Below are 16,201 nucleotides of genomic sequence, written 5' to 3'. Positions count from 1 at the left end.
ATGGAAAAGGCCTTGTTTGATTTCCTCACCTGCTCGTGCCAGCTCTGGTTGCTCTGCGTCATGTAATGCCTCATGGTGGCACCTTGCAGCTGAAGAGCGACCAGGAACTCCTGCAAAAAGGCAAAATGTCTTCTTGAAGGCGATACTAGACTTCCTGTGGCAGCCTGAAGCTGGTGCAGAAGAGAGACGAACCTTAACCTTCCTCTGCAGGTCCAGCGTGACTTTGATGGCTGTAGACAACATCTGTGGCTCCCCTTCCCGTCCTCGAACGCTGCTCACTCCCAGCTCTGTGGGGTAGATGGTGGGGTCTAACTGTGTGGGTGGCGTGAAGCTGGGCATCTCCAACCTCTCTGGGATGGAGGTGTCTTTAACCACAGCTAGAAAGGTAAAGAATTATATATATTTCCAACGAGTCACAAAGGCAAATAAATAACAATAAGTCCAGATGACTGGTTTCTAACGAATGGGCAGAAAAATGGTTGGATGAATGGCTCTTTAGGATATCTGGACAGAGTTAAAACCCAAATAAATGGGTTTTTTAGACTTGATTATCTTTGTTCACACCTTGAAAATTATGCACCCAGAATTGTCCGGTCACAGTAGAAGCCCTTTGAATTATCGGTATTATCTAACAATGAAAATGTTTGCAGATGAGACCACAATGTGCACCTCGATGGTAGAGCTCCACTCGTTTGCTCTCCAGCGTCAGGAAGTTGAGGTTGGGATCATTTTGATGCTGCGCCACGCTGAAAATCTTCCCCCCTTCCAGGTCAAGCACAAGCTCTCCCTGAGTTTCATCCTCCTAACGTGAAAAAACAAACAAAAAACCCCCCAGAAGAACTACATGAACAAAGTGATGCTGCAACATGAATTTCAAACTGAACTTAACTTCAACTTCCACAGAGTTTTAAGACATTAAAAATGGTCATTAATGTAGAGGAAATACTACAGGAAAAAGACACGTTTTGTCTCGTTAGCAATCGATGTACATTATATGTTTATATAAAGTACAAACATTGAAGAGGAAGACTAAAACGTGGCTGCTGAATCACTTAAGCATACTTAAAAAGGGGAAAAATGTCTCTCCTTGTATCATCTGATGCAGTAAAACTCATCAGTGCCCTCCTCTGAATCCATCTTCCTCCTGGCTCACCTTCCTGTCAGTTCTGGCTTGCAGGCGACCTTTCCCAATAATCACAGTGAGGGAGAGGAGGCTGAGGTTGTGGCTGGGAAGAGGAACTGACTGCTGCATCCTTCCAGATGAATCGCTGGCCAAGTAAAACTGAGGCTCATCCTCTTCTGAGTCAGAGTCTGTGGCAGAGTGTGAAGCAAACGGTTTAATACAAAAACAATGCAAAAGCCAATAGTAGATATTTTGGCACCTCGGCTGTTATTGTTTGTCATAAATCTATGTCAGGATTAAATTTTTTCCATCAGAGCAGAGGAACTTGCCCAGTCTGAAGGCCGACTTGCACAGCTGGAACTCGTCGTAGGGACGGCGGCTCTGGTCGGGGCCCGGGGCCGAGGAGAGAGGAGGGGGAGGCGGCTCCCACAGCAACAGGTCATTATTGATCCTATTGGAATAAAAGGCGAGGATGGTGGAGAACTCAGATCACTCCACAAAATGACATGACTCCAGCAAACAAGACAACAATCAGCTTTAAAGGCAACTAAACTTTCACTATAAAACTGAACAAAAACGTAATTCACACTTTGCTTCCAGAAGACAGATCTACTTGTAATTATTTTAAAGTAGTGTCGATCAATGGTACTTAAATATCAAAGTTTTTCTTTGTTTTTGACTGATTTTTCATGTTTTCTGACTCACTTTCTTCTTATTGAAACTGTGCTGAAAGTGGAAAAATGGAAGAAAAACAAATGAGTGTCAGGCTTAATGTGAGGCACATTTTATTTAGGTGCATCAAAGTAAAGGGGGCTGAATTCAAAAGCATGTCACACTTTTACATTTATTTTAAGCTATTCTTAATTTTTTCCCTTTCATAATTATATGCTTCTTTGTTTTGGTCTAACACAAAAAAATTCAATAAATCCAGTGACGTTTGTGGTTGTGATGCCACCAAATGTTTTGAGAGGAATCACCTTGTTGGTGGCAAAACTTTGTCAAACTGTTACCTTTGGTTTTTTGCTTTAGATCCAACTAACAAAATTATTACTATTGCCTCTTTGTAATTTTATTTTTACTAGCATCACTTTTGTTACTAGTCACATTCTGTTTTTTGCCAAATTGTTTTTCATATGAAAATAATAGAGCGCCAACAATCCTGAAACTTTTAAATGCATCCCTCCTCCAATAATAATGAATCAAAAAGCTGAATTCACTCATTGACATGTCAATCAGCTCTGCACAGGAGATATTTATTAAATCAGGTGTGTTGGCTAAAAGTAGAGTTATTTGAAAAATTTCTTGAAAAATGTCAAAATAAATAAAAATCAACCTAAGTAAAATAATAAAAAAAAAAACACTCAAAATTTTAATACTTTTAGAAAACCTGAACAGTCTTACAAGAAAGTTTGGTTGCTTGGAAATAAAACATGAAGAAATGAAGTTTGGTGCAAGACTTTTGCACAATCCTCTAGAAAAAATAAAAGCTACAGAAGGAATATTTGAATCCAAGATGAAGGCGGTTGAATGAAACCTGTTGTAGATGCTCTGGAAAGCCTGTTTGCTGGGCAGGAGGATGTACGCCAGCGGGAAGCTGATGTCCACCGCGCACTGACACTGAGCCACACACTGTTCCTGAAACTGGAGCATTTCCTCCGGGTCGGCCGGAATCACCATCTAATTCAAGCGAAGCACATCGAGTTGGCAACAAGAAGGCTGACGTGTTGGTATTTCTCAGTTTTGAGTGTTAGCACACCTCCTCCGTCTCAAACATGGTGCGGTTAGAAGAAAACGGCGAGCTGGGTTTCTCATTGAATTCACAGTGGCTTTCGAAGAAGGTGGCCCCGAGATCCTTCATGAGGCCCAGGTTCATCCCACTCAGACCTGCTGCTGGGCCCTGAGCCTCACCGCCGCGCACACGCACCGATATCCTGTTGATGGAAACGTTCTCAGCGTGGGTGTGCTCAAAAATCAATTCAAATTACTGAAAAATATTATCCACTTGTGTACTAATAAAAGTGCTTAAACGAAACAGCTCTGAAAGAGGTGAGAGTGTTTTTCTACCGTCCTGCATTTTGGCCATTATAGTAGTTGCTATCGCCACGGAGTCTAACCTTGGCAAAGAGTCGCGGTTTTTCTTCACTCTGATGCAGGGGAAAGAGCCTCCCTCCCAGCCCTCATATGATCCTGGTGAAACACATCAAGGCAAATATGTGATGAAGTATTTACAGAACAAAGTGACAAACGTCTAATTTAAAGGACACTCTGTAAAGTGAAGGATGTGCCAGAAACAAGGAAGTCAAGGTTATAAATCAAACCACAAATACAGCACTACATTAAGCTTTACAACATGGTCTATTATCTTTTCTAAACACAGATATTGTATTTTATTTTTATACTCAGACAGAACAAATGATCTGTGTAAACCACGTCTCACTCTGACTCCCTTTAAATTGAATCTACAAATCACAACCAGTGATACTAGCGCCTCCTGGTGGGTTAACCTGCTGCAGGAAAGCACCTGCCGGCGTCATCACCCAGTTCATTAGTGTGTGTGTATTTAATTAGAATCAACCATCTGAGAGGAAATCTCGTTTTAGGGTGTAAAATCTGTCAAAATGCATAACTGAACACTAAGTAAAGAAACAATTGAATAATTTGCATGAAACTTTTAATGGTCAACAACATCACTTTCAAATATTAAATATGGGTGATAAAGGTATTAAATTACACCAAACTGTTGGTTTATAAAGCAGATTTCTGCTCCACTGAAACACAGAGCTTATTTTCTATATTCCTGTTTAAATTATGCATTTGAGAAATAACTACAAAAGAGGATGCTTTATCAACATAATTGTCCACAATCTATACATATTAATGTATTTTTGACTAATTGATGTACGAGGAAAAAAAATTGCATTCAAGAGGAATGATGTTAAATTTTGTCAAATATCAATCCTTTTCATATATAAGTAATTTCTAAAGCACCAGTACATTACTTTGTCCATGTCATCTCTTAATTTTCATCAGTTCGAGTAGCTCTAAGCGCTTGGCATGCTGAGGGGAGTGCAGCTTGAGTGCAGACAGAAGGTCTGCATGGTGCAGCACTGACCCATATGATTGGGTCAGTGCTGCAACATTCAAGTCATGCTTTTGTCCTGTAAGACAAATAATTTTACTTTAAGTATTTGTTTGAAATATATGAAATTTATGCAACACCTGTACAAAGGCCCTTCTGAGGTGAAGCAGAAACAATATGCTGGTAAAGACTAGAGGAACACTGGTATAATAGTGCCAAAAAACCCAACTAGACCCCTCTTTGTGGCTCTGTGCGCCCTCACCATGCATGTCTGTGAAAGAGGCCTCCAACAGCTGGGTGAGACAGGGGCCCCACTGTTGCCCAGGGGCCGGCTGCTGGGTCTGCAGGTCCGGGGCCTCCTGGTGCTTCAGCTCCAGCTCCGTCAGCTCCAGCACCAACGTCTCCTCCCTCACTGCCCTCTGGGATGGCGGCCGACGCAGCGGCGGAGGCCGCAGGTCTGGGATGGGGAAGCGAAGTCTGAGCACGGCGTTGGGGGACAGGAGGGTGAAGGACGAGCAAAGTTCGACGCTCTGGGTCTGAGAAAAAAGAAAAGAGACCGTTCTTGGACTCATTTCCAGAATAAAAGCTGAACTTGATTTATAGAGTAGATTCGGTCACGATCAACCCTGTAATCACAGCCGACCACCGCTTTATTACGGAGCCGGGAGGCTGAAAGGTTGATATTAGGATGATCGGAGAACTACTGATTCCCTCTGAACCCAGATGGCTTTTTAATGTTTGCGTCAGCACAAGTTTGATCAGTCAGACGTGGCAGAATGATGTTTTCAAACAAAGATTTTAATAGTTTTGGTTTCTCTGTGTGGCGATGACATAAAAGTTCATGACTCTGGACAACCACACTGACTCACTTTAAACAAAATTACGAGAGGTGAGCTTTAAACATGCCTTTCTGCCCAGTCAGCAGTCCAACAATGATACTTTGTGGTCTTGATTGCCGACAGTTAACAGAAGGAAATAAGCACATGCAGAAATGCTGATTTATATTTCGAGTTCTCCGAGTTCCTTTAGTGTTTTCTGGCTTGGGTCTCAATTTTTTAGGGTTTCTGGACTGCATTACATTAAAACGCAGTGCAGTGTTGGCGGTTCCACCTGTATGAGTCCTGGTCCACAGTTCTGGCTCGGACAGTGGCTGAAGGCTCTGCTGAGGTTCCCCAGGCGGCTGAGGATGTCCAGGTCCAGCTCTGCGCTCAGCTCCGCCAGCTCTACCCGTACCACGCTGTCCCGCCGCAGCACACGCTGCTTACCCTGCAAACACACAGAATAATACATTTAATTATATGCAGCAACGTTCTGATAGCAGCCATTAAGTTTTATCCTCCAGCACAAACAAAACTCAAAGTAAAGCCAAGTTTGTGTGTCAGATGACTCCTGAAACGCTACTGCTGATGGTTATTAGTAAAACACAATCTTTCTGGATCAACATCTGCAAATGCTTGTAAGAAGAAGTTCATTTTTTACGGTTTGTTGTTTCCCCAAACAAAATATGATCAACTGGAACTTCACTTGGTAGCAGGGAGTGATTTTTGTTGAGGTGTTCAATAAATACAAAAACAATTACAGCTAAAAATCCACAACTTGATCTAATTACTTAAATCTGAAAATCAATCATTGCTCCAAGACTCCAGTGCCTCTCATAAAATCCACAGAGATTATAATGTGGAAACTTTTTAACACATTTGGATCCGTAACCTTATAAAACCTCCAAATACTTTCATATTAGTGCTAGAATGGCCACATATAGAGCAAAAATAGACTTTATTTCAACAGAGAAAAAGGAACAGACTACTGAAGAAAACTGCACTTTGATGAATTAAGTCTTTTATTTAATTTATATAAAAAGATTCCATAAGGTGAGCAGCATAATTTCTGTAAATCAATGTGCTTGGTAAAATAAGATGCAGGATGTAGAGTAACACCACCTCACGTTCTGATGCCAATGAGGCTTAAATGAAGAATAAAGCAAAGCTTTTTAATATGAAAACCAGCAGTACGAGTCACATTTACAGAAATAATTGTGTTGAGAACATATTTTACATATAGGAGGCATAAGATAACTCGTTAAATTGGGTGATAAAGACAACAGAAAGCGAGGCAGTGGGCTCAAAGAGAGTTTCTTATCGAGGCTCTGGTGTGACGTCTAGTGCAGCTACTGTACTTTTCCAGTTATTGTGAAAAAAATGTTTCAAACAAATATTCTCAGTTTGTTGAGTTGGAGCGATTCTCACAAGCTCAGTTTCTAATGAAATGTGAACATGGCAGAGGATTTTCTGTCTCTATAAGTGTCAAAAAAAGTCTGAGTGTGTTTACGAAAAGGATTACATTCACCTGTTAGACCTGAAGATGTAAATAAAACATTTTTTAAACAGTTTAATGTGTTGAAACATGGTTCGTACTTTTCGCAGGTGTTTCTCAGTGAGGCTGTAGTGTAGCTGGGCACAGGGTCTGGCTGTGGCTCCGACTGTAAACAGTCCAGCTTTCTGGAACTGAAGTAACTGCAAAGTGGAAAAAAAGAAAACCATAAAAATACAAAGTTTTATTGGCTTGAGATGCTAAATTCATATAATTTTACAGATGAGCTTACTTGACCAACATACAAGTCTCATGATTTATTGCAAAATAGCCTTACATTAGAAAACAATGTAAAGAGAAAGACAATTATTTTAATTTTACATGAAGTCAGGATTCGAGGCTTCCCAAACTTTGAGTTCACAATGAACTTACAGGACATATTTCCTTCAGTAGCAGAATCTTCTAGGAAGGATTGATCAATGGATGAAACAGCTGGGTAACATTTACACAACCAGACAAGTAATAAAGTCTGTAGATACAAACAGTTATAAAACTTAACTTCCCTTTCTCTTCAACATTAATACTTAAAAAATACTCCAGATTTTTCTAGACTGCAGAAAAACAATTATTTGCAAAGTAGCTTGTCGCTGATAATGAAACTGTTTATACCAAAGACAGTGTGACCGATAATGACAAACTTTTCACATTCACAAACAGTAATAATTCTTTTAAAAACGTGTTGTTTTGTACCTCACAGTACTGAGGTTTTCCATCCTGCCAGAGGCACTCCAACAGTTCCAGTCTGCTGAAAGAAAGGTCCGAAGTCACGGCCCGACAGCGGCGTCTCCCGCTGCGCGTCTCACATGTCACCTGCACTGCTGCCCCCGTCAACCTACCAGAGAAAACCTCACAGTGAATCGGTTTAATGAAGAAACACACCGAGGGCTGTAACTCAAGTGAGTGAAACTTGTAACATATTTACTCCATAAGCATATCTACTCCTAAATGTTTTTCACTACAATTTACTAAGAAAACATCCATCTACCTAAAACCCTTATTGTAACAGCAACTATCCTTACTAAAATCTGTTTTATAAAGTTCAACCTCTTTTATACCTGAGATTGGAGAGTGGACAGGCTGCGGCGAAGCATTCTCTCAGATGGTTGAAGTTTTTATTGGCCAACATGTTCTCCTTGAATGAAAGCAGCCCTCGGAAGAACACCTGAGACACCTGAGCTAATGACGAGGCTCCATCAGAAGGCGGGTCCTCCTGCAGCATGGTCAGAGTGAGCCCACCGAGGGTCAGGCGCAGCAAGGCTTCGGGTTTCAGCTGCTCTGCCTGGCCACTGTGTGAGCGCCCTGCAGTTAAAAACATAAATAATAAGCTGTCTTTCGTAGTTAATACTGAAAACAAAGGTGCAGCCAGTGTTTTATTTAATCTAGACTGTTTGCTACTCAAATAGCTGACTTTACCTCTGATCCTGCTGGTATGTGGCAGGCTGGATAAGCATCCTGCTACAGGATATCTTCTAGGACAGCTTGCCAAGCCCTGGCATGAAAGAAATTAAAAGAAAGTACAGAATTTACTTTGCTGTGCTGCTAAAAAAAATACGTGTTCAATAAGTATTCATCCTGGATACAAATGGGCTCATCCTGGTCCTCTGCTACATGTTTAAACACACATGTACACAGACGGAGGCTGTACCTGTGCTGTCAGAGCTGCCGGGTGCGTCAGGCTGCTCAGACTGTGTGTGGAGGACTCCATGTCGCTGTCCGACAGCTCGCTGCCAGAGCGAGTGGACGTAACACTGCTGCTCATCCCTGCAGGGCCCATGGAGTAAAACATTTCTGGACAAACACAAGGTCAAAAGTTAAATGCTGCGGTGCTTAACTTTACTGCAGTGTACTGTTTCACGTGTTCTTCTCATCTTTTGTAGATCTTATATCAGACGGGATCCATTTAGTTCATCTATTGGTTCTACTAGTCTGGCACTAATCAAGCCTGGGTGATGCTAATAAAACTTATTTCTGCTTTCAAACTTTTTTTTTCCATCACCGTTAAATCATGATTTAATAAGACTGGAGATTACTTTTTTAAACATTGGGGTGGACCGAGTCTGGTAGCAATTTCCCCAATAACTGAAATCATAATTCAAAAACAGCTTTTTTTATTTTCTCATATTATTTTTAATCATAAAACTTGTTTGATGCTCTGAAACGTTGAAGACAACCTCCCCCCCCTCCTAAATACAGAAAAAATTCAGAAAAACTGGATAAATGACTGCAATAATACCTACAAATACAATATTTTACATTCTTCAAATAAATTATTTGGAAAGTGCAATTTTTATTTTTATTTGACCAAAAAACAACACAGGAAATAATGACAAAAACTAGCAAAAAAAGGGTCTTATTTACGCTTTTCTCCAATCTTTTGTTTTCAAGATGAAAAATAATCTATCTTTGTAACAATCATCCATTAGAATGAATCCTGCCATAGTTTAATGACACATAAAATGTCTAAATCTGAGCTGGATTTAGACCTTTATCAGCACCACAGGTGAACCTCTGGTCGTCGTACCTCCGTTCTCCAGGCTGGTGACGTAGGGCTCCAGGTGGGGCTCGTTCTCCCACTCCCTGTCTTTAGGACTGGATCCCAGCTGCTTGCTGAGATCCTCCTCGATCAGTCGCAGGTCCTCTGAGTCTAACGGGCGACTGTTCACGCCACCACACTTCTGCTCCGGCTCTGAGGGTAAAACAAAACAAAATCACTGTTAGTAATAGAACAGACAGACAAAACATAGAAACTGCATAAAAAATACCATCTATGAGCCAATTAATAAATCTTATTGATGCCATCTTGACTCAAAAACAAATGTCAGATCTAAGCATTTTACAAGATACACAGATCCAGTTTACAAGCTCAAATTTTCACATAATCCGTGATTATAATAATGAACTATTTACATTTTCAGAGAAAATCTCAGTGCTATAAAAGCACAGAAACAGAAACACAAAAATAAATTTTCAACTGAAGAGCATCGGAAGAGTGTTCTTCAGCAGCTACAATGAGCACAGAAATAGAGTTAGAAATGAATGGTCCAGTCAAAGTATGGACCAAAATCTAGACTTGAAACTGAATGCTAGTATATGCTCTCCACCCAGTCTGACTGAGATTGAGCTACTTTACAAAGAAGCATCCAAAAATATATTATCTAGATGTGCAAAGGTGGCAGCAACGTGGCCCAAAACACAATAAACATGCTCAGATACAAACGTAACCCACAGTTCTTAGATTTGTAAAAACTTTTATTTATCAACCTCAACAATGTGAATGACTTTGCACAGACAACGAGGTCTGTGGTTGCAAAGTTCAAGAGGCATGAATAGGTTTGTAAGTCACTGTATCTCAACCATTTACATGAACAACACACTCATAAGCAAGCTAATAAAATCATGGTAATCAGAAACAAAGATCTAAACTATTCTTTCAGATGTCAAAAAAGCAGATATTATACTGTACCAATGTCGATGCACAGGGCTGCCAGGAGGTCTGCTAGAAGGGTAATTTGATCCGGAGACAGTAGCAGGTGAACACATCCCCCCCTCCCATCCAACTCCAACTGGTGAGCAGAGAGGAGAACGGAGGCATCGATATGAGAGGGCATCCGTTTTCTGCAACTCGGCAGATTTATAAGACAGAAACACACACCTTTGGTCCAGGCAGCATGTCATTCTGTTTGATCTTCACTGTGGTTTCAATAGAGCCAGAGCAGCGCCCTATGAGCAGCGGCTGAGACGGGGGGCAGGCGCTGCTTTTCAAGGGTTTGGCTTCTTCCTCTTTCTCCTCATCCTCTTCTTTCTCCTCATCCTCCTCCTCATCATCTCCTTCACTGGGTGTGGCTGAGTTTAGATGCACCTCCCCAAGAGGACCCTGGGAGACAAAACAATCATTTTTGTTCCGGTTCAGAATTGTTTACCTCTCATAAAACATGGCTTTACTGTAACAGGAAATAGACACAACCCCCCTGAGACTCTGCAAGGATAAGAAGGTGTAGGAAGTGGATGGATAGATACATCCAAAACTTGCAGGACCTTAGCTGCATCCTTTACCTGAACAGCACCGATGATGTCGTACAACAGCTGAACCTCCGTCAGCTGGAGGATCTTGTGCAGAAAGGCGGGCGGCTGGTGGATGTCGACAGGCACGGCAGTCTGGCTGGAAGGATCTTTCACGGCTTCATCAAAGTACTCCAAGCTGGAAACACACACACACACACTCAGAGATCTCTTATAACTCAGACATTGAAGTATAAACTGAAGTAATAAGATCTGGAGTGTGACAGATTGACTTAAACTGAGAAAATAACTGATGAATTAATCCTCTGTTTTTCATTGGTCATAGAAAGGAAAGTTACATAAAAGATGCAGCAATCAAGCTTTTCCTCACAGATTATTATACATTCGTAGACTGAAAACAGAGGGAGATCTTAGGTTTAATTTACAGGAATGAGTAGAAAAAAGAAAACTATTTTTTACAGTATATCTTCTGGAGGAAAATTAGACTATTTTGATCTCTGGCTAAGTGAAACAAATTTAGTTATCATTAGGATGCAAGAAATATGACAATTATGCAATACTGATGCCATTTATAAAAACTGTGGTGACCCAAAATATAATTATAACTCATATTTTTCTGCCTCGTTTCATTCTTTACCTTAACACATTTATCTAAATCTCTCCATGAGTTTTACCATCTTAAACACTAAAAACACACCTGGTGTGGCATTCAGAGCATCCGAGTCCATCTAACTGGCAAAATGTGTAGTTTATATGCAGAGGTTGAATTAATCACATTTCAAATGAAGCATCTAAGAACACTGACGAATGAAATTGGATACATTGTGAAGCTCTAGTTATTACACTCGGTGTATCCATTACATAGACTTGGGCTTTTGCACCTCTAAATAAAACTTAATTTCACAGAGGAAGAGATTTTCCCCTTTTTTTAAACTGCAATTGCAAATAAAACATTTAGATAATAAAAACACAACTCTAAAAAAGTTTTTTTTATACTAAACCAATTTGACAATGTCAACCTTAATAATCATAAGAAATAAAAAATAAGTGGAACAAGGAGCCATGTATGTTCTATCCAGCTGAAACCTAACAATCGATCTGAGTGCAGAGGAAACTTTATGTCTGGATCTGGAGCGCAGTGCTCTGCTGCTGCAGATTAATCTACTGCTGCAGATCAATCTACTGCTGCAGATCAATCTACTGCAGTCTAGGTTTCCTGCATCACCGGAGCTTTGTTTCACACGTTAATGAATTCCAGCATGTTGCATTGCTGCAAACATGACAGGAGAGTCACTGACCGCACATGGACACAACTCATCTGAGCAGCTCTGTCAACACACCAGCATAACAGGAAGGGTTCATCTGAGGCAGGGAACACGGGTCGGAAAAGCAAAAGCTTGGCTGCTTCAGGCTGAGCGTATTTATAATAAACATGTTGTAACTCATAATGCTGCAATTATGATGTTACACTTTTGAAAACTAGATTTTCTCTCTGACTTTGCAGAACTTAAAAACTAAATGAAAACTTACGTGAACTGTAAAACTTTTTCTTGTCATCTCTATAAAACGCCAGTAGCATAAAAAATAAAATAAAGCATGTAGAAAGTATTAACTTTTACGTTAATACACTTTTCAAATTAACTCAAAAAGACTGACCGCTGCACTTAACATGATTACATACACTGCAGTAAAACACAGCCATCGCCTCCGTTCTGCTGACTATGACCACATCACACTCATTTATTAAATGTCCAAGACACCTTTAGTGTAGCGGAGGGGAATAAACCTGTCAATCCTGACCCAGTTTGAAATGAGCTTCACCCTAAAAGCTCTTTGGTGAAAAACATTCATGATCATATCAGAGGAAGGGCCTGCTGAGGAGCAGAGAAGATGAAATTCAATTTCAGGTCTCCATTTTGCTTCCTTTCATCACTGGCAGCAGCACAAGTGCTGATGTAAGAGTTTCTTAACAAACACTGATAACAAAAGCAGAGATTTCAGTTTTAATCTGAACTGTGAGGAATACGTTTTTTTTTTTTTATATGGAGCTTTCCATCTAATAAGGACTGCAGATTGCATTTGAGTTGCTGTGATAGAGATCAATTTGTTCTCAAAGGTATGTGTAGAAACCAGTGAATTATTAAAAACAAAGTATTTATAATGTTGGGGCGAACTTATATTTGGCTCTGGTCAGAAAAAAATGTAGGTTCAGAAGTAAGAAAAATGTCTAGTGTTTAAATAAACTTTCATCAATAAAACCAAAACATCACTTTATGTCACAAATACTTTGATCTATGATGAAAGGCAGCAGTGAGTGTTTACATTTAATGAAGGGAAGTTGCATCTGTGCACAATCCTGATCAGACTCTTTTAGTATATATAAATTTATATCTTATAGCATTTTCACAACATTGTCAAATAGCATCTAACTTAACAAAACAAGTAAAAAAATACAATTTTGTCTTTATATTTTATATTGTTAACAGAAAATCTTAAATAAATCAGCAGCTTACCGTTGTATGTGCACTTCTAAGGCAACTCCTGTTTTCAGGTCCAGGGGCTGGTGCTCAATGCGGACAATGGTGTCTATAAATGTGACTTTGATGCGGCGGAGAACTGCAAATGCAATTCATTAAAGAGATTAAAAGAATAAAGAACATCAGCTTATAGTTTTGAAACTATAGTTTTTACTTTAAGATGTGACAAATTTGTTTTAGTGCATCACATGTGAAGATGAGGATAATCATTTCCACTATCAAACTCTCCATGATTTATGAATGATCGTTCTGTAAAGGCCCAGAAGATCTGCTCACCTGTCTCGATAGTTTGTGCAAACATCTCAAGTCCCTCCAGCGGGGCAGGCGGCTCCTCGGACGCCTCTGGAGGGTCCTTTAGGCACTCCTGAGCCAGCTGCATGCTGGAGGTCATGCTGGACGACCATCCCTGTGACTCCCAGTTTCCGCCTTTAGATGAACAAGACGGCATGATTACAGTAATCCTGATGTTACAGAGCGTTAACTACAGATCAGCAGCTTCCCTTCCTGCGTAGTTGTGCTTTGAGACGTTATATAGGAAATGCTGCTGGTTCCCTATGAGGAACAAATGTAACTAAAAGTGAAATTGTCAAAATGTCTGGATACTTCAGCAGCCCAGTGAGAAAAAAACTGGTCTACTTAGATTTTTTGTTAGATGCAAAATACAAATCTGATGAATTATGAAGATAAATAAGAAAAATAAAATAAAATCTTACACATGATTCAATACAATTTACTTAAAAAAAAAAATCATAGTTCATCGTACTCCCATCAATTATGGTTCTGTTCCCCTTGAGTCAACTGACTTATGGAGATATGACAGATTATGACACCAAAAATAATTATGAGCGATCTTCTGCAACTACATCTCATTTATTACATACAGACATTTATTACAGCATGGACTATATAAAATTACTTTCAATCATAAGCTTTCAAAAACACTATATGTCCGCTGTCAGGCGGCTGCTTCTCTGGTTCAAGATAACCAAAACTACAAAATGGAAAAGAGGGGAAAGGAGCATTGATTGCCTCTTAGTTTTATCTTTATGACTTGAATAAAAGGTTAATTCTGTTCAAATCAAGTCACTGACAGACAATATGCAATATGCAGACAATAACTCAGTTCACACACCTCATTTAAATGAAGCATCAGCTGATGATAAATCAGACGCAGCACTAGTGACAGTGTATACAGCCTTCGTAATAAAATAGTTGATGCAACTGCAACAAGAATGCCAGGCACGGCTGCAGTCTGCATATTAAAGTCGGTCATCACTCTATGAAACAGGACGCATTCTGGACTGTAAATTTACTCATGGATATATAATGAGACATTAAATGTGGACTGCTCTGGCGAACTGTTGCTCCTGCAGCCTCAACAAGCCAGAAAACACTGACTTCCTTTCAAATGCCTTCTCTCTTTCTCAGGTTCATATGTGAGGCTTTTCTAACACAAACAGTGATAGAAATGTTTCACAGTTCAACTGAATTCAACTTGGAAGATTAATGATTACATAAATATTACATAAATGAAGGTAATCAGCTGATGATCAGCTGGCTGAAGAAGGGCTATGACACTTTTCTCATGGCTTAAAAAGAGATTCAGGTGTGTGGAAATATTTCTTCTATATATAAAAAAACAGAAATACATGGTAGAGAAACTGAAAAACTACCGCCCATCATTCATGGATGGCATTAGAATTGCTGTAATGATCAGTATATTATTTTAGCTGCTGTTGGTGTAATTGTTATTCTCCTGCATCGCATAAAACCAGTTGGATCATGTCCACCTGAAAGGAAACCTGAGGATTAAACTTACTGGTTCGGTACTTGGGTCGACATGTTATCTGAAGACCAGAAACTTCTAAGGTGCAATGATCAGTCAGCAGAGCCTGCCAGGGGATGGTCACCTGTATGCTTCCCACAAAGCCGTCCACTATCTCCAGGGGAGCCCCGAGAGACTCCAGCAGCTCATTGACCGCCTGTAAGAAAGTCAAATAAAGAGGAACAACAAACAAGGATGTGTTTAGGGCAAACAAAAAGAGAAAAAATGCCTCCCCAGACTAGCTATTGACATTTTGTTTGCTGAGCATGTGGTAAATACATCCATCTAGGAAAGTAAAAGATAACTCTAATCCGGAGGGGAGGTGATGCGTTTCTCCTGAATGCATTTCCTCGAAGAAACAGGAGCTAGGCTAAAACATGACGTTGGAGATTGTTGTTGAACTCGGGAGTGCAGTTGCGACACAGTCAAGAGAGCAGGCGTCCCACAATAACACAGGACGTCTGGTGCTTCCTTCACGTGGACTCACCCACACATCGAGGTTGATATTCGTGATATCACCGCTGCCATTGTACAGGTCCAAACTGAGCTGGTCAAGGCTCAGCCGCTCCTGCAGAAAGTGACCAAGGTAGTGCTGCAAAAGGTACCGACAGGCCCGCTTCTTGATTGAGCCCGACCAGGGGAAAAGCCAGCGAGACATAGGGCCAGAGAGTGCGGGGAGAGGGAGCAGAGAGGTGGCGGAGGAGATCGAGTGCGCCTACAGTCCTCTGGAAACTGCATAACAGACTGAAACAAAGTGTTCAGGAACCAGGAATGAGCCGCAGCTAGCTACAGGGAGCTAAGGAAGGGGACAAACCGTAACTCCACTTCTCCTCGGAGCTTCACGCAAAAACTACAAAATTCCTGTGTGTCAGGACCAGCGAGGCTCCTCCACTTCATGAAGAGGACTCACTCCAAGCGAGCGTGGCTCCCTCGGCTCATCTTTTCGTTTCGTTTCTGTCGAATTACAGCGACAAGTCCGGCAGATGCGTCTCTCTTGTTTCGGGGTTGTTTATTGTTATCATACGCCAACTGAAAGTACGTTGAGCGTTAGTACGTAATACGTCACCGAGACAAACCAAACCCCGGAAGCAGGAGGACGCTAGCCAAGCGCCATTTTACACAGGGCATGTTAATTTACTATTACTACATATTTATGTAGTAATAAATAGATTACAAAAGTAATCTGTTACAAGTCCTTTGAAATGTAATATTACATTTAAGTGTGAGGCTATCACGCTTCTATCAAC

General features: G+C 40.5%; 1 protein-coding gene across 1 annotated transcript in view; it reads right to left on the bottom strand.

Moving 5' to 3' along the window:
* The window catches only part of atg2a (autophagy related 2A), a 30,270-nt gene extending 14,297 nt beyond the window's left edge, over positions 1-15,973 (bottom strand). Inside the window, exons 1-23 of the mRNA XM_008420453.3 lie at positions 15,442-15,973; positions 14,949-15,111; positions 13,406-13,555; positions 13,106-13,208; positions 10,626-10,770; positions 10,225-10,446; positions 10,036-10,135; positions 9,094-9,258; positions 8,218-8,360; positions 7,986-8,061; positions 7,628-7,871; positions 7,263-7,404; positions 6,617-6,715; positions 5,313-5,468; positions 4,465-4,738; positions 3,238-3,310; positions 2,880-3,054; positions 2,658-2,800; positions 1,453-1,574; positions 1,154-1,311; positions 670-802; positions 193-377; positions 30-110 (exon numbers count right to left, since the gene is read on the bottom strand). Of these exons, the coding sequence (XP_008418675.2) occupies positions 30-110; positions 193-377; positions 670-802; positions 1,154-1,311; positions 1,453-1,574; positions 2,658-2,800; positions 2,880-3,054; positions 3,238-3,310; positions 4,465-4,738; positions 5,313-5,468; positions 6,617-6,715; positions 7,263-7,404; positions 7,628-7,871; positions 7,986-8,061; positions 8,218-8,360; positions 9,094-9,258; positions 10,036-10,135; positions 10,225-10,446; positions 10,626-10,770; positions 13,106-13,208; positions 13,406-13,555; positions 14,949-15,111; positions 15,442-15,612 (3,423 nt within the window). The 5' untranslated portion in view covers positions 15,613-15,973. The remainder of the gene's footprint in view (positions 1-29; positions 111-192; positions 378-669; positions 803-1,153; positions 1,312-1,452; positions 1,575-2,657; positions 2,801-2,879; positions 3,055-3,237; positions 3,311-4,464; positions 4,739-5,312; positions 5,469-6,616; positions 6,716-7,262; positions 7,405-7,627; positions 7,872-7,985; positions 8,062-8,217; positions 8,361-9,093; positions 9,259-10,035; positions 10,136-10,224; positions 10,447-10,625; positions 10,771-13,105; positions 13,209-13,405; positions 13,556-14,948; positions 15,112-15,441) is intronic.
* Between the last annotated feature and the right edge of the window lie 228 nt (positions 15,974-16,201).

This window comes from Poecilia reticulata, chromosome 10 (genome assembly GCF_904066995.2).
Source record: "Poecilia reticulata chromosome 10, P_reticulata-male-v2, whole genome shotgun sequence".
NCBI lineage: Eukaryota > Metazoa > Chordata > Actinopteri > Cyprinodontiformes > Poeciliidae > Poecilia > Poecilia reticulata.
Note: the sequence above shows the minus strand (reverse complement) of the source record. Positions and strands in the feature narration are given on the sequence as shown.